The 26,877-nt window shown below is 43.7% G+C and overlaps 2 protein-coding genes across 10 annotated transcripts; one reads left to right on the top strand and one right to left on the bottom strand.

The window, feature by feature from the left end:
* On the top strand, nt 1–26,877 carry LOC108024941 (complexin). Of its 9 annotated transcripts, none has more exons than XM_017095149.3 (8): nt 10–147; nt 2,299–2,465; nt 3,852–4,007; nt 9,271–9,282; nt 17,199–17,356; nt 17,639–17,771; nt 19,907–21,019; nt 22,374–23,895. In XM_017095149.3, the coding sequence occupies exons 3-7, from the start codon at nt 3,953–3,955 to the stop codon at nt 19,978–19,980; spliced, it is 432 nt and encodes a 143-aa protein (XP_016950638.1). In that variant the 5' UTR covers nt 10–147; nt 2,299–2,465; nt 3,852–3,952; the 3' UTR covers nt 19,981–21,019; nt 22,374–23,895. The 9 variants fall into 9 exon arrangements, with proteins under 9 accessions (XP_016950643.1, XP_016950644.1, XP_016950638.1 ...); XM_050889116.1 differs by having other exon boundaries at nt 22,401–23,895; XM_050889115.1 differs by lacking the exon at nt 10–147 and adding an exon at nt 1,555–1,579.
* LOC108024940 (uncharacterized) lies at nt 14,138–16,851 on the bottom strand. The gene is made up of 2 exons (XM_017095141.3): nt 15,781–16,851; nt 14,138–15,261 (listed from the first exon to the last, which is right to left on the bottom strand). The coding sequence occupies exons 1-2, from the start codon at nt 16,673–16,675 to the stop codon at nt 14,378–14,380; spliced, it is 1,779 nt and encodes a 592-aa protein (XP_016950630.1). The 5' UTR covers nt 16,676–16,851; the 3' UTR covers nt 14,138–14,377.

Below are 26,877 nucleotides of genomic sequence, written 5' to 3' on the forward strand. Positions count from 1 at the left end.
GCCCGTCGTCCTCGCCCCAGAGCGAACTTTCGGTTTGTACACGTGCAACGCGTCGGGCAGCATTCAGTGTGACATTGCTGAGTGCCGCGTGCATTACTGTGGCGAAAGTACCAACGCTTTGTAGTTTCGGTGTCCCGACTGCTGCAGGTAGGCGGACGGGCTGCACACAGCTCCCCCGACACAGGAGCACTTCCAGTAGCCAGTGGGCCATCCCCAGCGGCAGCTATCCCTGGTGGCCACGACGTGACTGCCATTCCAAGCACTCTAAGGGCGCGTCAGGCTGCGGAGCCAGAAGTAACAAGCAATTTGTGGCGGAAAGCTATGCCGCGCTGCGCAGCTGAGATAGTATATTCGTGGGAGCTGCGGGGACAGCGGGCAGTCGGATCCAGGGGGCAGAGCCCAGATCCCCTTGCACACCCACCGCTAACAAGGGCAGCGCAAGCGAACTGAAATCGCAAGGAAGCCCCAGTTGATGGAGTGGAAGACAACAGACCCCGCCAGTGGCGCTGGCATGGAAGCCTCGGATTTGTGTCGCGCTAATTAGACGTAGGAAGAATCCTTTTCGCAGGACGAGCCGCTGCTGCGGGCATCGAAGCACTCGCCTCGGCTAGGGCTTGGGCTAGGGTCGAGCGTAGTCCGCCTGCGGACGGGCGGACGGGCGGATGGGCGGACGTGGCCAGAGCTTCGCAATTTCCTTTTCCAAAGCCCGTGCTTCCGACGCTGCCCTCCTTCCCTGCTTCGTCGGCTCCACACATGCCAACAGCCTGGAGAGGCGGCTGACGTGGGTGCGCAGAGGGTGCGGCGAGTGGTCTGGGCTGTTTCGAGTGGTGATAATGGCTCGTTAGCCCCGGCCCCACCGCAGAACTAGCTCTTATCAGCAGCGCCTGGCCTGCTGGCGACGTGACGACCGCGCACCCGACATGGGCTCGAATCAATACCGAGTCTCCAGCGCGCTCGGCGCAGGCGCCGGCGCACAAATGTAGGCAACGCTTTCGGTTTCTGATTTCAAAGTCAAAAAGTCAAGAGCAGGAGATAGAGAGACAGAGAGGCAGAGCGATAGAGAGGTGGATGGCGGAGGGGGAGGGGGAGGGGAAAGAGAGCGGAAGGAGAGGGGAATCGAATTATGTAATGGCCAAAGAGGCGGCAGATAGGTATATTATCTCTCGCAACGGGGGGCTCGAGGCCACAGGGCGTTACATAAGGGCGGGGACGACGGCAGGGGACGCGTCCCCGGTCCTACAGCAACAACAGAGGCCTCCTGCGCCCTTAGTGCCCCCCGAGCGAGCCCCTGGTTCTGTTGTCCTTATCTAGCCCTCTTCCCACTCGCTTCCGCTCGGCAACCCGAGCGCACAAAGCACTCAAGCCCGAGCCCGAGCTGCGGAAGGGGCCGGAGCCTCGTCCCTCGGCGGGCTCTTTATTGGATTTCGCCTCGGCCGCGGCTACGTCGCTGCCTCTGCCGACGCCTACGCCAGCCGTTCGCAAGCGGTGCCGCGGCGTCGGGCGAGTTTTCCGAGTTTTCCGAGCTTTCCATGTAGGGAACTCGGCAGTGGCGCGCAGAAGAGTGCGAACATAGCAAGAAGTAAGAAGCGCCGAATAAAACAGAGCGGCGGCCGGGTGAAAAGTGGAAAGCCAGGCCCAGCACTAGGCACGCACACACGCACACCCGCACACCCCGTCAAGTGCGGAGTGGAGCGAGTGAGCGCTACATAGGGGCCTTGGACACAACCACGCACTCGCACGTCGACACTGCCCACCGAGTACCGCAGGGGTCGAGCGGGGGCCGAGCACGCATAATCCAAATTGATTAGAGCCCGTTCCATCCAGCCAATTCATTGCCCGATTGCTGCCCGTCGACCGAGAGCTGCAGTGCGAGCGGCTTTATGTAACCAGTGAAAAGCGAAAACGGACTCCAAGCGCACTCGGCCAGCGGCCCGATTCACGGATTCAATCGAATTCTTGCTGCGCCTGTTACGTAAAGCAAAAGCCTTGTTTGCTGGCGGCACCCGCCCCTGCCGCCCCTGCCGCCCGTCGCCTCCTCGCCAGGCCCGAAAGGCACTTACGTGCACGGTCCCTAGGAGGAACCCCCTAAAGATCGATAAAAGCTACAAAGCAGTGGTAGGCAGCACCCTAAGAGCGACGACAGAGCGCCTCGGTGGGAGTGCGGCCCTGGGGACGTGTGTGTAATCCACTTTTAAATTAGCGCCAGCCAGCTTTGGGTCGGGCAGTCCTCCAATCGACGTGGGAACGCCGGACAGCCAACCGTTATCTCACGCCTCCTCCGTCTCTGCCTGCTTTCAGGAACCTGGCCGCCAATGCACTCACTTCCCTGTGGACTCCTCTAAGGCAAGACATTCGGCGCAGACTACTTCTAAACTTTACTCCTTCAACAACGAAGTCCGCACCGAGCGCCCACACAAGGACCTCCGGCGGAACTCTGAAAGGAATACTTGCTGAGCTAAGCCCAGGTAAGTAAATGCCCGAGCAATCCGCGCGGCGTCAGAAGATTCCCAAGTTGCTCTAAACTTTTACGCATTTTGCGTCAAATACTTTTGCGGAGTTTTCCGCACTTCCCATTTTCCGTGTGCGTGCTCGTGGCAGCAGAGCCGTGTGCTGATTACACAATCCTTGGGTTCCCCCAGGCGCGCCAGGTGCAGCATAGGTCTGCTCGGTTCCGGAGCCCTGCGTTCCAAGCATTCAGGCCAAAGACCGCCCCACTCGGCGTATACTCGACATTAACCTGGGCCATTTTGCGGGTGCCGCTGACCCCTTTCTAGCCGACCAAGCCGCCCCATAACACTCCGGAGTCGGGTCCAACACAGCTTATTTGCGTGTTTATTGGCTTTGGGCTGGCTGGTCCCGTGTTGGAGAACTGCCTGCGCTGCTTATTTGCACAAGGACAAGGAAGTGCTCCTTGCCCTTGTCGAAACCACACCTTGGCCAGGCCATAAAATTCTGGGCACGAATGCCATAAATTTGTGCTGTATTTACATATATTGAGTCAGGAAACCCGTTACCGATTCATTTCGGCTGAGAGGGACGCCGCTCCTCCTCCGCCATGCTAGATTCCGGGGCTTAGGGAGAATCTTGCCAACTGCCAGTGCCCCGGCTGTTTGCTGTTGCTGACCGAGTGCCTGTCTCAGGCCAGGGGATGGGCTGAACGAACTATTTCGGTGGCTGCGACGGGAGCTGAGCCAGCAGTGTGCGGGTCCTCACTGACACTGGCCAGGCAGTTTGCCCTTGCCGCCAACGCTCACCCGCCCGGCGAATGTTTTTATGCCAAACTAATTTCGTTGCTCGTTGGCTGGTGTTGCTTTAATTTGCGCAGCTAGCCGGAAACAGGCTCCGCCTCCGGCTTAAGTTCGTTAGCCCAATTTGCACAAATATTAATACATGGTTGCGAGGGACAGACACAGCCAGCAGCAATGGTGTACTCCGGCTTGACCCCGCTGCTTCCCGGCCCGGGGTGTTAATAAAATTGAAAATTTTCGGCTGGGGGACGGGGGGACGCAGCCCACTCTCATTACGGCATTATTGTGCCACCAGAGCAGGCTGGAGTTATTAAATTTCCCGAATCAAGCAAGCACCAGGGCTCCTTCCAGGGGGAGCGGAGCTGGCTGAGTTGGCACTGAAACTGGGCTCGACTCGGACAAATCGACAAATAAGAACTGGATACGAGAGCGGGGCTCAGCGGGGCAAGGCGAGGGCCGCGACCATCTCCAGTAGGGAGCTCGACTTAAGGCATTTAAGATAAGCGGCTTAAAGTATCAGCCCGGCCCAGGTGACAGGGCACTCCTTTGTCCTGCCACACACCAAATTAATTTGTTCTTTCCTCCTTGTTCTGCCGCTTTCAGCTTACAGAGGACGTAGACCAGCGCGGAACGCCAGTGCCTGCCTCGCGCGGAAGTAGACCCACAGCCAGCAGGAGCCACGCCCGTGGAGCGACAGCCAGGAGATGGCGGCCTTCATAGCCAAGCAAATGGTTGGAAACCAATTAAGTGCCGTTAAAGGTAAGTCACCGGAAGCAGCCAGCCTCCAGTCACCCCTGAGCGTTTTATTTTTGGCACCCGATCAATACACTTTGCTATGGATGTGCGGTATACATAATTCATTTCCAGCTGCTGCGCAGCGACAAAAATTACCACACATGAAAGTGGCCAACGCTTTTAGATACACAGCAAGGTCCTGCCGCCCCCGCCCTCATCCCACCTTCAACCCCCAGGCACTAGGCGAAGTCACTGGCTTCCCGCTTGCCGCTGCTTAATCAGCGGCTGTGCAATCGCTCGGAAAATCATTGAACGCTTTCAGGAGGCGAAAACAGGGGGCGGGCCGAGAATAGTTAAGTTGAAATGCTTATCAGCCGTCAGCATGCGAGCCCGTTCTGGCCCGGGCATTTGCGTAGCACAGCCTGCTGGCTGCTGCCTGCGACTACCCACCCCGGCAGTAATCTCGTTCAATTTGCAAGCGCGCTGCAGCGTCATTCCAAGGACTGCCCTCCGCGGCCCGAAGGCTGCAGCTGAGCTGAGCAGAGCACATTAGGGGCACCTTATCGAACGCAAGAATTCTGCACGAATGCGCAGCGAAGTGGTTCCGACAAATTGATACAGTTAATTGGGTAGATTGATGCTGAATTTGTCGCACTCCCTGCCCAGAAGGAGCTTCGGCCCGAGAGCTCGGAGCCGGCGACTCAATCATTCCGCCGTGCTGTGTGTCAGACTGTCAGCCGCGACCCGGTACGCCATTGCGGCTAGGACGCTTGGCCATTAGGCTGTCAAGTCCGTGAGAGAAACACGAAAACGCTATTAGCATGGGCATAAAACTCGAAAAAACCGATTCAAATCCTGCTCCGGCAGTGACAGATTGTGTGGGCACTTACACACTCATTCATGCGGGACCAGTTACCAAGATACTGAGCTTCAGATACGCTCCCGTTCCCGTTGCCGTCCTCGCTGCTGGGTCGCTTGTCCGCCCCACCCTGCCGACCACTTTTGGCTCTCAATGGTGCACCAAACGGTTACTTCATTTTCGCCCAAGCTCCGTCTTAGTAATGAAAGCGAAATAAAATGTACTCATAAAAAGAATGGCCGGGAATGCTTGCGAAGAACAATTTTTAGCCACTTCTGAGCCCAATAGTAGGGCGAGCGGATGTGCAATGCTTTTCCATGAGAAACATATTTTCTGGATCTAGATTGCGACTTGTGCGAGGTGGGGTGCAGGTGGTGGCAGGGGGTGGCAGGAAGCAATGCCAGCTAATGCATTTCCACTGTCACCACTCGCACTCGCAAGCAGACAGTTTATTTGAGCTCGCGTTAGCCGTTATTACAATTGCCTGTCCTGCGGGAGGATAAGTTATGGATTGGTAATAACTCGGGACTGACGTGGCAGAACAGTGGACAATGTCGAAAGCAAGGACATGATGTCGGTGCTTTAATGATTTTCTCTTTTCCCAGTTATTAAAAACCATAACCACGTAAATATCCTTATCACTTCGAAGAATGTGCTGAGCACTGGGACAAGTGGCCTATCAGAAAAACTGTGCAAATCCCAGGTTTAGTTCATACTAACATCACAGTTCTTCCTTTTGGTACGCTCGTTAGTGACTTGCAGCTATCGCTATAAAACTTTTCCAAAAGCCATATCAGACTTTATCCCAAAGCACCCACGGTATTGATCGGAAAAAATATCCATGAATCGCTCCCAGATTGATGGCAAATTCTGCTAGTGCTGGACCTGGACACCTGTATCACAAAGATGCCACTCACTTTTTATTCGATGGCGCATTTTTTTTAAACACATAAGTTTTGGTTCAGACCTTTGGACATTTAATTATGTAAATATAGAAGCGAATCGGTTTGAAAAAATAACAACATTACATGTTTTGACTAAAGATATCTCTGAGAGTTCGTACTCAATTTTATTGAAAAGCATGCCAAAATATATAATACGCATTGTTGTCAGGCTCACTTCAACGCCCTCAAACCACACCCAAACTTTACAAAATCGTACAACTGAACGCTGATATCTTGAGAACTGTCAGAACTAGTTCTGATCATAGACTTAGATTCCTTGCTTCGTACGCCGCGCAAGTTTTATTGGTCTAGTCATTACCTTTCGACTGTGCCACGCTTTGGGGCCATATCCCTATTTTAAGATTTCCGAACTCAAAAATGTTGTACGAAAACGTATGCGGGTTCTGCAATAGAAGTAATACATTAAGTTGTATGACATAGTTGGCTATCAGTTTGATTACAGTGGATTAGTGCATTTTTGTAATAATAACATTGTCTTTCTTTCCAGGTAAGCGTTCATAGACCACCCCCTGAGTGTCGCATCAATATCGTGCGTAAGTTTCTCTCACCACACCCTATATCTATAGCAAAAACCTATTAAGCATACAAAAACAACGTAATAACAACGTAATTTATAGGTTAAAGCATTGCGTTTATTGCACTACTTTTTAGTTTACTGTTCACCGCATTTGTGTCTGCTTTGAATGGAGACCAGGTCTTATGATTGGCAAGAGCATGATTACATGAAACAAAATTAAGAATAGTTGGCCTTGGACCCGCTCAAGATTGAAACTTAAAAAAGATTTTTCATATAAAAATGTTTTTCGATACTATAGTTTTACTTAAGCTTAGCCTCGCACAACACAGAAATAATACAAAAACAAAAATTTTATTTCAACACAAAAAAATACAACAGATCTGTCAGAGTTTAAATTTAGCATAAATTAAATTCTTTGTTTGATATTAGTTTAAGTGACATAATTGTCAGCATTATAAAACCCTTAACCTTTATAATAGGCCTAGACTGATCAGTAGTTAGAAGAACCAGGCTGTTTGCAAAATACCTGTCGGGAAACATGAGGCCAACAAGCGCAGCCACACGAATAAATTCTTATAAAGTGTCCACAAAGCAATTCAATTTTTCCATATTATTTGGGTGCTTCTCAGTAAAAGCCTCATAAAAACGAATGCTTCATCCCTTCAGTTTGGCTAGAAATTCAAAAATGCAACGTTTGCTGACCATTTTAACAGTATGGTAACTTAATTACACATGTCTAACGTAATTTGCCTAACACACCACTTCATTATACAAAAATCAAGGGAGAGCACTCGAGTGCCTCGACAAGCATTCAACTCTTGACCTATGGTATTTTCTTTGCACCTACAGGATGGCGCAGAATGTCGAGACCAAATGTTTTTTAATTACGATTTTAACATTTGTTGACACTTTCAAAACTTTTAAACACATAATTCATAAAGATGTAGCTGTGAGAATTAGTTCTCACACCACAGATTTTTAAACTTTGCGACTCAAAAAGAATTTTAGAATTTACTTTATTACTTGTTATATTAACTATTTAAAGCTCTTAATTTGTACATGTACATTATATACATCGTACACGTACATAGAAAAGGAGAGATGGATGAATATAGCTAAATTGTTTAATGATGCTGATTAAAAGTATATATATTTTATTTGGTCGGAAACATCTCCTTATGACGGAAACAACTTCTGTCTGAAATCAGTGTAGCCACAGCAAAGTTCTAAAGACCTGAGATATACCCCTAGAAGTGTTTAACGTCCCCTTTAGGATAAATTCAACCGATTTTTGCCATTTTTTTTTATCTTAAGTTAAATTTACAATTAAAAAGTAAATTAAAAACATCGATTCAAAATTTACCAAGTCATCTGTTTTTTACATCCCCGACTTAAGCCCTGTTTTCTTCTCGCCCCTCTTATTGACTTGTTTATAAAATCAAATATTGGAAATGCATATAGGTATTGATAAATAAAATGATAATTCATTTATTTTACAATGTTAATCTTCATCAATGTGGGCGTTAATAGAGAATATACATAGATCAAAGGGCAGCAAACTCTTCCTTTACCTGTTTTATTCTTTCCGAAAATCCAACATTCCCTTTTCCTCTACAAGTAACAGTTTAAATTTCCCGACTTGTTTTAGAAATTTTCTTTAAGTTCTTTGATAAAACCTTATCTTAGAATATTTTTAATTGACTGATTTATTTTCGGTCCAAACTTATTTTGAGCATATTTAATTGGATTGAACAAATAAATAAAAAATTTGGTTTTTTATCTTTGACCTTAAATTTCGAAGACATGTGCAATACTTTTTAATGAACACCTTTACGTAGATCCAGTTTTTTTGGGCAAGATACTTCAAATTGTGGACAGACACAGGAAGTGATGGGAAACAAGTTTGTATGTACATTTTACTCATGAGAGCACCCATATATGAGAGAAAAGGAACTGCGGATTGCTTAGTGTATATCTTTGACTGCGTGCCCGTATAATTTGCCCAAGGTTGATCGTATTTTTAAACATTTACCACGCAAAAATGACGTTTTGCAATAATTGTAGCTACAAACAATATTCGTTTTTAAATTTTAAATGTCAGTATAAGTCCTTGCTACGTATCCACACCAAGCTAGATTATCTCAAAAACAATTAAATTACCGTACTTTATTTAACATAAGTACAGATCATACGACAAAAACACCCCGAAATAATGTCCCTCCCACCCACACAAAAAACAAAAGAAGAATAAAATATATTTTTTATTTATACCTACAATGCCTTCACAGCCGAACTTTACCTCATTGTAAAACACACGAACACAAGAGCTTGACAAACACACCATGCCAAACACACTGAACGACTCCCAAGTGCACAGCAATCTAGAGAATAGCTTCGCCTTTCCACCCGCCCACTTCCCTTCATACGCCCGCTTCCCGCCCTCCGAACCTCTTCCCAACAGTAAAAACTCCACAGCAAGAACAAGTTCTCCTCGAACAACAAAAGCCAACAATGAACACAGCTGCCGTCGCACCGATAAAAATATACGAAAAACACAATTCAATTTCTTCTATTACAATTTCTTCCTGACTACCAGCCCTAGTCTTTCCGTTCACTCTTTATTTAGTACTCCCATTTACATGAATGCCACGCCCAACCGTCCCGATCCTCCGAGCACCCCAATACCTCCGTAATGGAATCCGGAATTGAAAGCAGCTTCTTCGAGCTTCTGTCAAATCAAAAAGCAAAATGTTTAGCGATTGTCTCAATCCGAAACATCTGACTTCCACCGCGCTCCTCAGAGGCCATTCGTATTCATTGAACCTCTTATCATAATATATACTACTACTTATCCACACGCTTATAAGTCATAAAGCGTCACAGTGAATCAGAACAGATAGTGAAATATTAATAATACTTCTTTACTTCCCTGTACACGCTCGACAGATGCTGCAGGCGGTAATTTCTTTACTTACCTTATTGTTTTATTTACTATGTCCATAAATATATATTGTATGCCTTAGTTTTGCTGCAGTTCACTGCGTCTACCATTTATATTGGACATGCATTTCCACTAGAATCAGTTATTTAAATTAATGGCATCATTAAAAAGAAATCAATATCCAAATTGCAAAATAAAATAAACACCACCATGGGCCTTTGTTAACTGGGATTACGCCAAATATTCAGCTCAGTAAATAAGCAACCCCTCTTATTCCAGTATTTTATAGTTTGCCACCCTACCACGCTGCCTCCAGATGCTATATGCAAACGCACGCCTTGGCGCTAGATCTCCTAGAGTACAACAGTTTCATCAAAAGCGCTTTTTATTTTGATACTCAGCAAAACTTTGGGCGCTTGTGCGCCTTGGAAATATAGTATATATCATATCTTTCAAAACAGTGCTCAAAATATTCAGTTTCCAATCACACATAAGTGCTAGTGGATCAGGGGGTCATTCGACTAATCTTAATGTGGCTGTAATTGAAACTTATTCACCGAACAATTTCCGCACGTCTAACTTCGTTTGCTCAAAACACGCTACACATTCAACCAAAGATTCCTAGTCTCGAACTGAGAGCTTGGTTCTCTGATTTAAATTAGTTGTAGGCATTTAATTTTCTACTGATTTTATACGCAATATACTCTTTACGGCGTTACACCCAACCATTGTATTTGCGAAAATTGTTTTGTTTAAACGTTTTTATCTAATTCTTCTACTACTCTACTATCGAACTACTTCTACTACTGCTATGAACTACTTAAACTAATATGGAACCATACTAACTACAAAACTACTTACATCTTCTACTATTCTACTATAACTACTCTAATTACAACTCAACTACAACTTATATACTACGAATTTACAATGAGGTAAAGTATAAGTATGATGTATTTACTAAAGCTATTGCAAAAAGTGTTACTGAACAGTAACAAACACGAACCAGTTTTAAACCAACAGCACACCCACAACAAGAATACATCCTATTGTTAGTCTATAATCGTTACCTTTTAGAACACCCCAGAGTAGGTCTCCAGGCAACACAAGTGCCGAGATCCCTATAACGTGTAACCCACTCCCGAAACCTTCTTTTAGCGAAAGTCGGCATTTTGACACATCCGACCACTAGAAAATATTTTTTCAACTTCAACTTGTTTAATCAAATGAAAGTCAGGCCATTCCACCTTTTTTACTGTCTGTCGCCCGTGCGCACGGTGTTCATAGGTATTTATAGGTATTCAACACCTTTCGTGTTATGTACGTAATACACCACGTTTATGCTGTTAATTTCATTCATTCTTGAACACACTGCAGTCGCTGCCTTCGGCCTTAGATATTCTAGCCCTTAATGTTTCCGAGACCTCAGCCGGAAATGGCTAGATCGTCTCGGGTGGAGACCCTGGTCAAGAGTATATATACTGTTGGGATACTTTTTGGAAACGGAAACGCGATTCTTACCCTCAAACGCATGCATCTCATTGAAATCGCGGGAAACTCGCTTGGCACCCCGTACATCTGTATCTCTCCTTGCTCTCTTCAGCGGGGTAACACCTATCCAATTGCCCTCTGTAGCGACCATAGCGTTGTTCCCTGTTGTTTCATGAGTTCGAAAGTGCATGAAATTCGAAGCATGAACCAGTAAAAGTTTTCAAGCAGTGGGAAAGGGGAAATGGACTCGCGCCAACGGTGTGTTGGGAAGCTTCTGTGGCTGAAGATTACCGGCCTGGGGGCCGTGGGGCTGGGGATTATGTATATTAAAAATTCCTCAGATATTCCTGATCCGAGCACAGACCAAAATATTTGCATGCGCTGTCCGGGCCTCGGCCGACACGACGCGCAGCTGTGCATTTTCGACAAATTTTGCCGTTTGCTGGCATGACGTCGCATTCCTAGCGTGCCTGGCAAGGGTCCCCGAGTGGGCGGGGAGGGAAATGTCTTCACGACTGCGGATGAGGCACACAACTAATTGCTGGCACTATAGGCAAGAGCGTGCACGCGGTGAAATGCCTCCGTCCTAGCCAAGAGGGCCGAGCGCCTTCAGCCAAGATTGTCCGAGCAGTCAAAGGCGCAGTGCCTGCGTAATTTCAACACTTGCACACGCGCTGTCTCCTCACTTAGGCACTCACACCCGCAGATCGCAGTCATAAGTAAATATCGGGTCCTTCGAGGCTGTTAAATTATAATTACGGCCGGAGTGTGGTAGTGGCTCGCAGCGACTATGGCAGCGAAAGCATTGGCAAGAAGGCGTATGCCATCTTCTCAGCGGTTAGGCCAGGACCTCTTCAGAAGTCCCACGTAGTCCACACATGTCCGAGGATTGAGGGCCAGTCCCGGCGCTTTCCCCCATGTTCATTCCTCTGTCGGCACAGCCGTCCCTTTGACCCAGATGTGCGCAGGGCGGCGTCGGCTTTAGGGCCCAACGAAGCTCAGCGGTCTTGGACCGGATTAAGCAAGAAAATAATTTGCTGTTCGTGCCTTTTCGCCAACTCCAGGCGTAGAGGGAAGAAAAAATTACGCATTTTGGACAAAGGGGGACAAGGGTGAAAACCCTTGACACAAATGAGCGTGAGTGCGACGGGGGTGGCCTGTCCCACAATAAAGTGGAGAGAACTCTAATGTATTGGAGCGCGTATTAAACAGAATAAATGTCACACGAGCAGGATCTGCAGCCACATCCTCTGGCACAGCTACACATCCGCCTCGGTGGGGGCTTAGCCCTGTACTTAAGGCTGTGGATAAGACAATTACGCTGGCTCCGTAGCTCATCTTTGGGCTCGTTCGTGTTCCATTTGCGCCCTGGTTTCCCCTCGACTTCATCGCCGGGCTGTGCTGACGTGTTGGTATTCAAAGCAGCGTTCGAAACAATAAAAGGCACTATGAGTTTATCTGAGAGCTGCTCGTATATCAGACTTATGACTTCTGCCGAATACTTTGTGATGTACTGCCGCGCTCGGCCCCCATCCCCTGCCCCAAACGCATACCCTGGCACGAAGCAGGCCCAGGCCCAGCCCCGGACCCCGACCCCGTCCCAGCCCGAGTTCCAGTTCCAGTTCCGGGAGGCAGATACATAGGTATTAAGTACCCTCATTTCGCCCATGACACGCAGAGAAAAGTAAAGCTTTTACGAGAAAAACAAAATGAATGGAGGCAAGAACCCCAAGAACCAACAACCAATTTGTACCGACAGGCCGACAGATTTTCGGGCTGCCAGGAGCATTTTTCATGCACATTGAAAGCTTCCGCATCCTTAAAGGTCCATCAATGGCCTCGCTAACGGGTTGTCCATTTCCATTAGTGGGCAGTAGAAAACGAAGGGCCAAGAATGCGGAGCCGCCGTCGAGATGGGAAGTGCGTCTTGCGCTGGCGGTGTTAATTATGTTGGCACGATAATTACATTACAATAGGCTTGATTAGTTTTTAATTGAATTGTGCACTTATTCGGAGGCCGTCCTCAATCTGCAACTGGAGTCGAGTTTTAAAGGGGTTGGCCATCAACTTGAGGGCCAAGTTATGTCCACAACAGGCACAATCGCATTCGCCGCCAAGTTGGTGGGAGTGGGTGGTTAGCACGCAGAAAGCGAGGCGGACGGAGGGGAGGTTCGTAAAGTTCATAAAGCAAATTACAAAAGTCCCATAAAAGCGGGCTTTTCCCGGCCTCCGCCCCGCATGCTGGGTGTATCGGCTATTTGACACCATTTCGCAAATCAATTTTTATAAAATGCGTTGACTAATTTATGAAAACAATAAATGCGTCGGCAAATCAAGCCAAAGTCACCCCGAAAAGTTCATTCACAAAGCTATTCAGCAAATTGATGACTATAAATTCAATTTAATGTGCGATGCCCTCTGCACCGCCAAGAGAGAGATGGAGCGAAGAGAGAAAGGGCCAAGTGTGGTCATCCGTCATCCCCTGACGACGCTACCCACCCGCCCCACGAGCCCGCAAAGTGCCCAAGAGCAGCGAGCGTGCGAACGCGATTCTGCGCCAACGGCGTTGCTGCGTCTCAGTCGCCCCACAAGAATCGCCTACGTCGAGCAGCGAAGCTGCCTGGCTGCTCTATCAGCACCGCAGTCAGGACCGGAGCAAAGTCAGAAGCCGAGTCGGACTCAATCCGCTGGGAACCGCGCAGGCGCTCGAGTCGGGGGCACTGAAATCTCGGTTCGGGCCGGCGCCGACTGCGGCGCGACTGCGGAGCCCGCACCGCGGCAGGACATAAAAGGCCGGACCAGGACTGCCAGCACTCCTACTCCAGGCTCGCACTCCTGCGGCTGAAGTTCACTCCGCCAGTCCGCCTCTGAGCCTTCACGAGTCTTCTTGCACGCAGTTCGTGGGCATTCGTGGTCGCGTTCGCACTGCACTTCGGGCACACGCTTGGAATCGATTGAGATGGCCAAGGCAACGACGCTACTGGAAGAAGGGCCCCCACCTCGGCGACTGCGGCCGAGTCAGGGTGTCGGAGATGTTGCAGCTCCTGGCTGAATCCGAGTCCAGTAGTGCCAGCGTCGGCTGAGGCAACGGTTGCACCTGCATCCACTCGGGACGGAGACGGAGGCGGAGAACAGAAAGCTCCAAGACGGACAGATAGCAGTGGCCAAGAGCGCCCTGAAGTCATGAATTTCATTGGTATGAAGCCTAACTCAAATCTAAGCCACAGTCTGCCTTCCAACACTGCCTTTCGATTTCCGGCGGCGGACAACTTGATTTCGACTTCTTCCCTTGAACCAAACACTGCCACCACTCCACCAAACTACTACTCAACTCGCCAAAACACACAATCGCTGTCACTCTCACCGAATCTGTGTCCCATGTAAGTCTTTCCAAGCAAACAGCGAATCGTTTATTTTCACCTCAATCGCTCACACTAACGTAACCTATCCGTAAGCATATGGTGCCACCGTGGTGCACCGTGGTATAGGGGGACGGGAAAAATCAATCGATTGGGGGTTGCTCGAGGGAGAGCTCCAGTGGCTGCGGCACGGCTTATCGATTTTTAACACCAGCGGTGGGGCAGCAGAAACCGGAGGTTCAAGGTCCGAGTTCCGACCAACTTAGAGGGGATTGCAGCGCTGGTGCTGCGGGTAGAGACTGTCGCCAGGACGACACTGGAAGGCCTCGCCGAACTCCCCCGAGCTGCGCAGCGCGGCGTGCGTCACCTGCCGCTTGCGGTCCTGCTGCAGGGCGCCCAGCTCGGAGCGGCAGTCCGCGAGTAGGTTGGCCACAAAGAAGAGCCTCTGCAGGGACATCTTCGAACGTCCGGCCGCCATGAGTGCGTCAATTCTCTCCTGGAACTTTGTCCGGGTAGCTAGCCATTGGCGGTACCCACTCAGCGCCAGCCTCTGGGCCAACATGCTGAGGAGCAGATCGTTGGGGTTAGCTTGTCCGGCGGCGCACTCCTTGAAGGAGCTGAAGCGCTGCTCCGAGTCTGAGCCACGCCAGGCACCGGGGGTGCCGGAGCTACTGCCCGCAGCAACCAGGCTCAGCGAAAAGTACTCGCCCAGCAGAAGGTAGTTGAGGGGCGTGCTGAGGTTGCGCTGCCCCAAAAGAGCACCGACCGTAGCAAATGCCAGGTTGTAGTGGCGCACCAGCTGGGTGGATGGTGAGGGCTGCTGCCGCGGTCGCTGGAACTTGCGAAGCTTTTCCAGGTTCCGGTACAGGCTCCGCCGGCCCAGCAGGATACCGTGGTAACTGGCGTCCAAGAGCTCGTCGCCGTTAATGGTAAGGCGCGTGACGCTTCCGAGGAACTGCCTCGAGCTCTGCTGCGAGATCTCGTCGATCCACTCAGAGCCGGTCAGCTGATCCACGTAGGCTTTCCCCAGCACAGAGTACATCTGGGCCAATTCGTTGCGATTCGCAGTAACCCTCGGCGCCACGTGCGCGTAAACATCGCCGACGTAGGTCTCCGCCAGTTGGTGGCAGTCTGCATCCACGATATCTGAAAGAAAGCAAGCAAGGTGGCATGACATACTGCGTGTAGACCCACATCCCCACAAATGAACGCCTCACCAAAGGCTCGAAGCCAGCCGAGTGCCGGCCAGCATTTGTCGGACAGATGCAGTCCCTCTTAATTTGATTTTCTCGGCCATCAATGGGAAAACTAACTTAAACAAGGCAGCAAAATTCTGATATGGACAGACTTTGTCACTGTATCTCGTTTATATAAGTAAAAAGGTGGAGGAACCCAATTTGCTTTAACGGCGAGCTTACATATCTGGTCCTGAACTCCAGCGGTAAGAAAAACAGTCTTTAAGTAAGCAACCAAACCACCAAACGAATATCGCAATACTCGCAAATTAAAGGGCAATCTTGTTTGCCCAATTTAAGCCTTACCATAAATTGTTGGTGGCTAAAAAGTCCCCGATCAAGCAAACGTTTGGTTAAGATTGTTTAGAATTATTTTTCATTGAAAAAAAGTGTTTGGCAGCTGAATAGAAGACTCAATTGTTTGACTCACCAATTAAGTAGTCCGTCCAGATCCAGTTAAGCAGCCGAACCATGCTGGTGTTCTGGAGTAGAACGAAATACTCGACCAGCCTGGGCAGTTGCTTGACAACTATCGTGTCTCTCTCCTGGAGCGTTTTACCACCCAGCAACTTCCGGAAGTATCCACCCCAGTCCAGTTTGGCCAGAGAAGCGTTTCCGAATGCGTAGCGCTTAAAGTTGCCATAGCTGAACTCCACCTGGTCGTCCATGTGCTCCGCCTTGACAATGTCCCGTCGACTGCGCTCGAGACTCAGCACCTCGAGGGCGGCCACGTGGGCGCGGCTCTGCTCGATTCCGAAGCTCTGCAGGACCTCGCCCACCCGCTGCTCGAACTTTCTCAGAGTGTTTCGACGCGTGAAGTCGGGCTTGAGCACCACCAAGCGCTTGTTGGACTGCATGGTGACCACTGATTCAAAGAAGTAGGGCGCCCCGGCGTCGTGAAAATGCCCGAGAACCGTAAGCCAGCTCTGCGTTTGGTTCGTCCGATGACTGGCATTGGACTTCATTGGCTCCAGGGCAGGCCAGCCGCCGCTTAGCCGGAACAGCTGAGAGGCCTTGAGCGCCTCTATGCCCCTTCCGCTCTCGCATGACTTAAAGAAGTTGACTAGCTGGAGCTCCATGTCCATCAGCTGAGAGACGTCGGCCTCCTTGAGCAAGTTCTGGAAACGCTGTCTTCCCGTCTGGCTAAGGTTGGCACTGCGCGAGCAGACGTAGCCGTAGAAGTCCTGACATGGCTGCTTGCTGGGGTCCAAGTACTGCTCCACCTTGTACGAAAAGGTGAGCAGGTCGTTCTCCATCCTGGCCAGGCTGTCCTGACCGTAGGCGTGGCCAGACATCCACAGGATGGTCAGTAATCTTAAAAGCATTTTTTCCCTACTGCTGCTTCAGCGACGACTCGAATACAAATGTGCCCGCCACCGTTCACTGCCTTTACCACAGGTACCAGGCCTTGTTTTTCTCTTCGGAGGTCGGAATGTCAAAGGTCGCTGCTAATACGACGGCACACTTCCGCACTTCTGCTTTCATACTGATGCTCGGACACACTGAGCCGTCTGGGCGGCCAAAGCTATGTCTAAGCTCCAACTAATCGCGTTCCCATTCCTTCCCCTGAGACCGACACTGGAATTGAAATCACTCGAAGTGATAACCCAATAGGCGATAACCAGGCAAGCTGTAAGCCGGAGTCTAATATATGTGTGTCAAAATGTCGGCTTCGATTCTGATCTTAAATTGGTCACGCCCGATTTTTAATTAAATTAGTTTTAAATGCTGTGTTTCTCAAAATATTTAATTTTGAACAATGGCCAAGTCGGATTAGATACTCAGAGTAAATACAGTCGAAAATCTCTGGCTAAACCTTTTTCTCCGTCCGTTATACAGGCGCTGTAGGAGGTGATGGAGGCGATGATGGCGACGACAAGGAAAAGGCAGAGGAGGAGGAGAGGGAGCGTCAGGAGGCTATTAAGGAAGCCGAGGACCGGCGCAAGGAAAAGCACCGGAAAATGGAGGAGGAACGCGAAAAGATGAGGCAAGACATTCGCGATAAGGTGAGTGGGTGGGGTCTTTGTGAACTTTGCAAATATAGTGAATGTACCCAAGTTCCTATTGTCCTTTGACATAACAGAACTAAGTCCTGACGCAGTTCAAATTGACTCTAGTAGGGAGTCCTTTTAATGAGCGACTCCCTAACGGAGTCAGATTGAACTTCAAAGGAGCGAGACAACAAAGGAGCAACTGCCAAAAGTGTTAGCCAATAAGAAAATGACTCACGACAGTTTTCAGAGTCCTAAACAACTTCTTTATCTATCGACTTCATATTAATAATTTAGTATAACATCAAGAAGAAGGAGGAAATCGTGGAGGCGGCACCCCAAGAAGAACCCAATCCCCTGATGAGAAAAAAGAAGACGCCTGAAGAGCTTGCCGCCGAAGCGGAGCAGGAAGAGCTCGACGACTTTACAAGTAAGTTTTGGCTGTGGCTGTTGATCTTGATCCCTCTTTGCTCAGCTACTGGCATCTATGTACTGCAAATAAAACCCCCTAACGAGACGGGGGTTCGACTTCGCAAATCGATTGCCCCTTTTATGAACTCTTTCAGATTTTAAGTTGTATTTTTCTTTTCCTACTGCTATGCCAACGGCTCTCGCGAGACTCGCCAAGTCCAGACAATACCTAAACATCTTGACTAACAATTTAAACCAGAACCAAAACCGAATAAATAAACAGCTTAATTCTAAACTACGCTCGAATGTAGTAACTGTGTTTATGTTTGTGCATCTGTGTGTATTTAAGTGCAATCGAACTATACAATGTAACCTTCTGAACAGCAGTCTACTAACCACAGCTATCTATCTATCTATCTATTTATATGTACTCTTTTCCATGTGTGAATAATACTTATGCTCTAGACCTAACTCTAATGCCAACTCTTACTGCTACCCTATCTGTCTGAAATCTAATTTTCAACTGTAATGCAACGACGAATTAAAAAATTGTCAAATACATATATTTATAACCAGCGTGCACACCATTCAATTAACTCATTTTGTTTAGTTTTCAGACTTTGAATCAGTTTAACTACGTAAATAAGTATGTCCCCGAGAAATCTAGAGATCGTTTGAAAACATGCACATGTGTGCTTACTTTTTTGATTTATTCTTTTAAAATGAATGTAGTTTTTATATACATTATGGGTAAACGGTGTTATTTTCGAATTGGTATTAGTAGGCGAAATAGGTTTTATGTTTTTTATGTTGTTAACTTTATTCGAATAAGGTAAGTGCGACTATTCGTAAACTTTATATTTTCCTTTTGTGTGGTAACATTGTTGTAATACGTTTGTATTCAAGACCTACTCTTCTGCCTCCCACACCACTTACAATAAACAATTCCGACTACTCTCGCCCGTTTAATCTATTGCGTTTCTCTGTAAATTAACATGGAAAACAATGAGCATAAAATCACACAGTATTTAAACTAAACTTAGAATTGAATTAGGTTTCAGCAGACTGTTGCCGGGGCTGTAAAATACCATTTAAAATTATATTTTGTTATTTTTTTTAAAACATCAATTTCACCCAATGCACTTCTTTCATAGTTAATACGCCTACTATTTCACATCCCAATATAAAACACTATAACAAAATACATGAGCTTGTATGCTAAGCTGCATTTTGAAATTGTACACGCATAAGAAAGTGTAACTCTGAACCAAAAAAAATATAAACGATAAATGGACGAGCAACAATATCCAAACTTTTTCCCTCTCGTTTACTCTTCTCCTTCAATATGTGTGCTATATGTATTTAACATAATGCGAAATGTTATGCAAAATATATATATTGCTCATATACTGCATATGTATGTGTATTTTCCTCGCACCAAAACTAAAATCTTTCTTTTTATTTCTCTATCGATCCTTAAAAACGTTACATAGAGCTAAAAAACAATCGATAGTACTTCGAAATCAATAATTTTCTTCTATAAATATTGTGTCGATTTCTATTGACTTAATTATTGAAAGTATCTATCTTATGACCAAATTTTAGGCAACATACAGTTAGATTGGCTAAAGTAGTTGACAAATTTAATTTATGATACGTTTTTTTTATTTTTAACCCTTATATAATGGCCACTTGTTCATTTCTATAGCGTTTCTTCAGGAAACGGATAAATCAATTAAAGATTAAAAAATCAGTAGTACTGAAAAAACCATGAATGGACTGCAGTAACTATCTTCGCTTTTCAGCTCTACACCTAAATATAACATTAGACTTACATAAGGCAGACTTTAACTCTGACGTTACAAACACTACTTACATTCTTTACAAAACCCCGACTGATCTGCGACTAATTGCTCTTCTGTTTTGGTTTTTACGAATCTCATACGAATGGCAACCTTCCGCAACATTTGTCTTTCAAGCTAGAATACTGATCCGTATTACTACCCTAGATAACAGTTACATCCACAGTATACCAGTTACAGTACATGAGCATCCATAAATACATATACATAACAGTAACATGTCAAACATTTGTAGTCTATTCTACAAAATATGCTTATTTATTGCTGTTTCCATACTCAATTTCTTTTACAGAACTGAAAAATCAAATAGAAACGCAAGTAAATGAGCTAAAAACCCAAATAGAGGGAAAATGTGTCATGCAGTGATATGTCAGTCTTCATATTTTCCAACAGACTAACAAAATCACGAGTAAATAAAATATTTAAATATAAAATAAATAAATTAACCTTAACCCACAAACTGAAAATGATTTAACTCGACATGAAATTGGATTTGTTAATATGAGATCAGTTAAGATTGGAAAAAATAAACACAACTAAATTAATACATTACAAATCTAGTAACCCGGCGGCAACGTAAAGCGTATTAAACACTAAACCCCAAAATCGATACGAAACAGATATGCGAAAAAAAATGCGAACAGGACGGTGAACTCCTTATGAATTCCAAAGTAGCTAAAGCATTAACCAAATTATTTAAAGCCCAACTATAGTGAAAGCCTTTAATAATATTCAAATCACTTTTGCTTCGATAATAATGTAATATACTCAAACCCAATTTACAATGCATAATCGTTGTTTAGTTGATGACATACAATAAAATAACGATCTAAAAAATATATATCAACTCCGCACGAGGACATTCGAACCCAAACCCAATAAAATATTAATGATAAAAATAATATGAAATAACATAAAAACGAAAGAAAAATATTAAGCAAATGGTGTGACAGAGGAGGCTGCCGAACCATGTAGAACCGTCGAAATATGTTGCTGAAATCACTTTGGACTTGAAATCCATCTTTAAGTATAGAAAGATTATAAACCAAACCGGCGAATATATTAAAATTGTCATTCATAATATACATACTCTCGTTATGTATGTATATGTAAATATTATGACATAAATCACGAGTAAATGAAAATACTTACTTGCAAACGAATTGACTGTGGATACGTTTAAACTATTGATGATTCTCTAAATTGTATATTGAAAGCCAGAAAAAAAAGTATAAAAATAATGAAAATACGTCAGTCAATCTGTTTTTGAAAGTTCGAGACAAACCATCTTTAACAGCTGTTATATTATTTTCTTTCCCATACAAAAAACATACCTACACTTCAATTGAGATTTTCAAAACTGTTTGAGATAGTTAATAATCTCTCTGATTGATGCTTCTGAAATGTAAGTAAACAAGATTACTATATTACTACATAAACCTTACCATTACTGATAAATTATCAACAATACCAGATTTAAGTTTCATTTCCATTTATTTGTATCCATACCAGTTAAGTTTTGATTCGATTACGATTGTATAGGCAATATTGTACAACAATATAAAAATCGAAATTATATATCGGTAGTCATTTAGACAGGGACAATAGCTTATAAGAGATGCTAGGCAGTTCGAGAGCATAATGCTGTGATACATTTAGCATACATTTTTCCCCGAAAACCCATTAGTCTCCAGGGACTTGACGCCCAGGATAAAAAACGAAACACGCATGCACAAAAATCGGCCACAAAAAACAAAGACACCGAAGCATTCATCTGTATATAAACCTTTTCACCGCATACCCTTTACAAGACCACAATGACAGATCCTCCGATTGTCCAAAGCATCCGCCTGTGAAGGGTGGGAACACACGTGATCACATGTTAACTTCCACATACTCTTACATCTTCGCACGGAAAGTCTTTTTAGTGCCTCTAAAATTGTGTATACTCATAAAAGCGTCTCGAACGGTATTTCACCGACATTTTCCAAGGTACAAATCAAATTACCGTATGCATGATTGTGCGTACAGCAGATCGAGCCGTCTCCGTCCTAAATCGAAGCACCTTCCACCTTCTACTGCACTATTTACTGCTTTTAGGTTTCAGTCAATTGTCTCATACTGTGGACGATTAAAAATGGACTTCAGTTTGCATGCGATTTGTGACGCGAGCGGCTCGTGTATGTTTTAATCAGTCTGAAAATACATACTTACTTCATGTTACCCATACGCGCATTTTTGAAATGTGCGTTTTTGTACAATGCCCTCACTGACTGAGAAATTAATTAATCGAACTTTGAGTTTAACACACTGCTTAAAGAGTTTAGATGAAGAACGCTTTTGATGAGCATATTGTTCTGAATCGATGCAGTCTTGCAGTCGGAAAGGACATCTGTACTCCGGGTAACCGGATATAGCTTCTCAGTCGTGTATGTTTTCTACTCTTGCCATATTAAACCGAATTTAACTTAATATACTAATTATAATAAATGTTCTAATCACACTGCATTCTATATATATAAATATCTCTCTCTTTCTCTGTTGTCTCTCTCTCTTTCTCTCTTTTTGTTTTTAAAACACTCTCTTTCAAATCCTTTATCTGCGCCACTACTACTCTGCCTCAAAATCTATATCTGAAAACAACTTGAACAACATTTGCAACAACACGAAACAACAACAATATCAACTATTATAACAACTACAACATCAACAACAATTCTACCAATTCTTCACAACAACGATTTGATGGTCCTTCTTAGACATGTACTCTCGGTGTTATATAATAGTCATCAACAACAACCAGAAAACCAGAACAACAGCACAAGAAAACGCCTACAGCCAGTACAAGAACAACATCAACAACAACATCAACTACAGAAGTATCTAAATATGTATTATAAGAGACAATTATACTATTCAAGCAAACAACTAAACTAGATCATCGTAATTGCAAGCGACCATTTCCTCCTAGCTTATTTTAAATTGTTGTGAGTTAATTTGGATGTGGCTTACCATTTATCCCAATCCATATACACACTCGTATACTTTTCCGTAACACGGCCATGGTCACGTGCGTATGCATTTAATTGACTATATAGAGTTGTAATTGATTAAAATTATGTACAGATCAAAAAACTGCAACGAAATATATGTAAAAATTGCATAAAAGCTTCGTAAATAAAAAAATAATTATTCCACATTCTGTATCTACCTTTGGAAGCTGATATCTGTATCTTAAAAAGTAACACTTAAAGCTTCGTCCCATTATTCTACTTAAAAATGTTGGATGTCTTATTTTACGCATATTGGTAGGACAGCATAAAGTAAAGCCCTAAGCCCTCTCTGTCAACCTAATAAAGCAATCCTCTTGTGCCCCCTCGCTCCATACAAAGTTAGGAACGATGAAACTAATGAATGAATGCCTTAACGTGGCTCAGACGACTAGACCATGAGTTGCGAATAGATGATGATAAGATAAGGTGATTCTAACCTAAGGAAAAGTATTTGAAATCCCTAGCTTTGGTACCCAATCGCACCTCTGTTACTAAATCGGAATCCAAATATCTTAGCTATGATCTCTTCAAGCTCGAAACTATTAAATCTATAAAGTAATGGCTTTCTAAATATTTATGAAAAATGTTTACCTAGATTCTACTATATCTATTGCGTTTTTCTCTCAGATACTCACATATATAGAGTTGAAGGTATCTTAATTATTTAATATATTGAATACATCTAAATGAAGAAAGCGAACAAAACAAATGAAACATTATTCAATCATAAGCAAGTTTTTAAAGTAATCATAAATGTTCAAAATGTTAAATGGTTCAGCCGATTTTATTTTCATATATCATTTGTTAATATTGTGTTACCGTTAATATTATAGAAACAAAAATGTAATTATATGTATATCAGAAAGTTCACGAAACACATATTAATAAAAGTGTGTATAGGTATTTATTTATATTTATATATATATATAAATATATATATACATATATATATGTATCTTAATAGGAAAATGAATTTAATAGAGAAATAACAGACAAAAATTATTAATAAAAATGTTAAAAGGAATACCATTCAAGTCATTATTAGATGTGAAAGACGTTCTATACACTACCAATGAATTAACAAAACAGAAATAAAAAACAAAACTTAAGAAAATCGTTAATAGTTGATTAATTATATTGTTACTTTGAACATTTAATTGAAACAAAGAAAAGCAAATGGTATAATAAAAATTATATATGTATAAATATATACGAGAAAACACAAAAATATATTTGGTTTTAATTTCAAGTCGGAAGTCCAAGCGTTACTATTACCCACCTTACACTCCATGCGACCAAATACATTGTCCTGATCACACTCGAACCTTCTACTGCCTGAAATATGATACGTATAGCTGACTTGATTTGGCATGACTGTTGGTCTATATGTTTTTCCGTCTATGTTTACGTGTCTCTCTTCTTTTCTGTCTCTATCTCTCTCTCTCTCTCTCTGTATCTGTCATATCGATCTGTCTATCTATGTCTAACTCTGCTCCCCAAAGCGTCTGTCTTGCAGTTCAAAACAGTCACACCAGAACTTATGTACTTCCATGAGTTCAATGTCAGAACTACTCACAAGTGTACATCGAAGGCCAACATCCTGCTGCATATTTTTGATCTACTGTAAGCCTCTAAACTGCTGAAAACACTGTAAAAATGTGTATTGGAATGTGCCATGTTATCAGTCCTATAAATATTCCTTGCAAAAACGTACATATCTGAGTAAACTAACAATCTGAACCCACTTGGGCTAGGCATCAGAAGAGTGAGTATGTATTTTATATATACAAGAAGATTAGATTTTCTTGGGCTATGTAATTCTTTGTTGTGTAACAGCCGCCTACAACAACTTCCTGAAAAGGTAGGTAATAGCATAGCCAATCAATTTTGTGCCCATCCGCACCACACAACACACGACATACACCCAAGTTCTTTTCGAATTCCAAAGCCACTGATGACAATGTTTCCTCTCCAAGTTGAAATAAACTCTATGTATCACTTATTTCTTCTCTCTTTCCGAGGGTAAAAGCAAACAAAACCTAAAACAAACTCAACCCTTCATGCTTATCATTTTTCTGATGTTCGGTCGAAGAAGTCTATTCCGTAGGGAGTTTTTCGGTTCTTCCTTTCGTGTACAAATTAACTGATTTTGTCTTGTTTATATTTTCAGCCAAGTTGAAAAAACGTCTTAGCGATGCTTTTAAGACTTGCCCATTGAGAAACTTGTTCTGAACAAAGGTCTTAAAGATGAGAAACGCCACGATTCGGTTTCAGATTACACTAAGACACACGCACCAACCCGCTCGGGCGTATGTGTTAATTAACGAAAAAAGAGCATGGTGCTCTTTCCAACCTTCCGACGTGCATTACCTGCCAGATCCTAACTCACCCAAGACTTTCCATGGCGGCGATAATATTTTGTGTCTACACTAGGTTTACACTAAAGGATTTCGATATCCGGACACACTTTTACTCAATTATAATGTATTAACCAACCCAAAAGACAATTTACCTGCCCTCTTTGAGAAAGTTGTAGGTGTGGTTTGACAAGGGTGAGAAACCACATTTTAGTATTAACGCGATTGGGAATGTTGGATACTTGAGTAATAATATAATTTAGCGCTAAGCAACGCACATTGATACAATGAAGCAGTTAGTTCCTTTGTACTTAAAACAAGATCGGCTATTTTACAGTTGGCTTAACTTCAGTCATTCCATAGGCGAAGCGATGAGAATATAATATAAAAGTTAAATTTACATATACTAAAAGAAGAAATCGTAGAAACCAAATGTGAAATCAGAGATGAATCAACAACGACATTAGTTTAAAGTAACTAGAATAGCATACCCAGAGTCTTTCAACGGTGCCAAGTGCATTTTCTTACCGCATTCGTGTATGATTAGGATGAATATGTGTGGCAGGAATATTTTCGTTGATTGCCAAATAATTCATAAGATTCTTGAAGTACCTGAAATTCCATTGACCCTACTGGAAGTCTAGTGTTAGCTTAAGGTCCTAATAACAATGACACGCATTTCTGAATGCACCCTTCTTCTTTATTCTTAGATTTGCTCAAGGAAATACAACAATTTGGCACTTCCTTTGGTATAAATTCTTACTATACAAAAGAAAAAATTGGTTCGGCTTGCCAAAGCGAAGTATCCTTTCCTATTTGTTCTACATGATATTCCGATTAGCTGCCATCTTTTAAATGAACTTGAAAAGACAAAAATCATTCAAATAAAACAATCATATCTTACCTAAAAAATTTCGTGTCTTAATTTTGAATATCACATGATTTTACTATTTAAATTATATAAAAATAGGACAAATAAACAAATCGAAAATAACAATATAGTCTAAGTATATATAATTGACCGACTGAAATTATTGTTAAAAGTTTTTGGAATTATACTTGCATATATACATATTGATATGATCAAGTAAATTAATGAATGAAAAAGAATATATACAAGAAATTCATAATAATATATTAAAGTTTCATACCCTTGTTAATCATAAATTTGGGATATAATATATACAAACAAGAAACTTATACTATATTAGAGACGAATGAAATCAAATTGCAAAGCCACTTACCTAAAAATTATAAATTTAAATAAATATCCTCTCCGACCTTATATTTTAAAAAATAACTCAAGGCAATACTTTGCTTTAAACCTTTTTGTTTTAGTTAATAACAGTTTTTACGTATTTTCTGGAAGTAGGTAGGGGATAGGTTTTTAATGTGCACCAAGACATACACCTGTTTTTGATACCATGAAAAACACTTACTGGTTTTTGTTTTAAGTCCCTACTTCCGAAAAAAGTATATACTAGAGCGCCTTGTAGGTATCTATTGGAAAGGGCACAGTCATAGTTCCCAATAAAACCGATTGCAGTTAAATAAAAGTTTCCAGCCTAACCAGTTGTCAAGGTGGACTTAAGCATTGTGGCATTTCAAAGACGTTTTAACTTAGCAAATGATTTTCTAGTTGACGAAAAATTAAACGTTGGCAAAAACTCTTGTCCACTGAATAAACACTCTTGCCCTGTCAATTGCGAGTAAACCGTTTCCTTAGCGACTACTAGTATTGCACGAGTTAAATTGAATTATATTAAATTGAATTGTAATATGTTGTCTTGTATTTACCGTTAAATTGTATTTTAATATAGAACGCGTTGATTTCCAATAAAGAGTTTTTAAAG

Source organism: Drosophila biarmipes, chromosome 3R (genome assembly GCF_025231255.1).
Source record: "Drosophila biarmipes strain raj3 chromosome 3R, RU_DBia_V1.1, whole genome shotgun sequence".
Taxonomy (NCBI): Eukaryota; Metazoa; Arthropoda; class Insecta; order Diptera; family Drosophilidae; genus Drosophila; species Drosophila biarmipes.

Bases quoted from the DNA above. Each gene is read 5' to 3' on its own strand.
- LOC108024941 (XM_017095149.3), top strand. From the start codon at position 3,953: ATGGCGGCCTTCATAGCCAAGCAAATGGTTGGAAACCAATTAAGTGCC. The intron at 17,357-17,638 runs GTGAGTGGGTGG...TTAATAATTTAG, and splicing joins GGCAAGACATTCGCGATAAG to TATAACATCAAGAAGAAGGA. The intron at 17,772-19,906 runs GTAAGTTTTGGC...TTTCTTTTACAG, and splicing joins AGAGCTCGACGACTTTACAA to AACTGAAAAATCAAATAGAA.
- LOC108024940 (XM_017095141.3), bottom strand. From the start codon at position 16,675: ATGCTTTTAAGATTACTGACCATCCTGTGGATGTCTGGCCACGCCTAC. The intron at 15,262-15,780 runs GTGAGTCAAACA...GCTTTCTTTCAG, and splicing joins CTGGACGGACTACTTAATTG to ATATCGTGGATGCAGACTGC.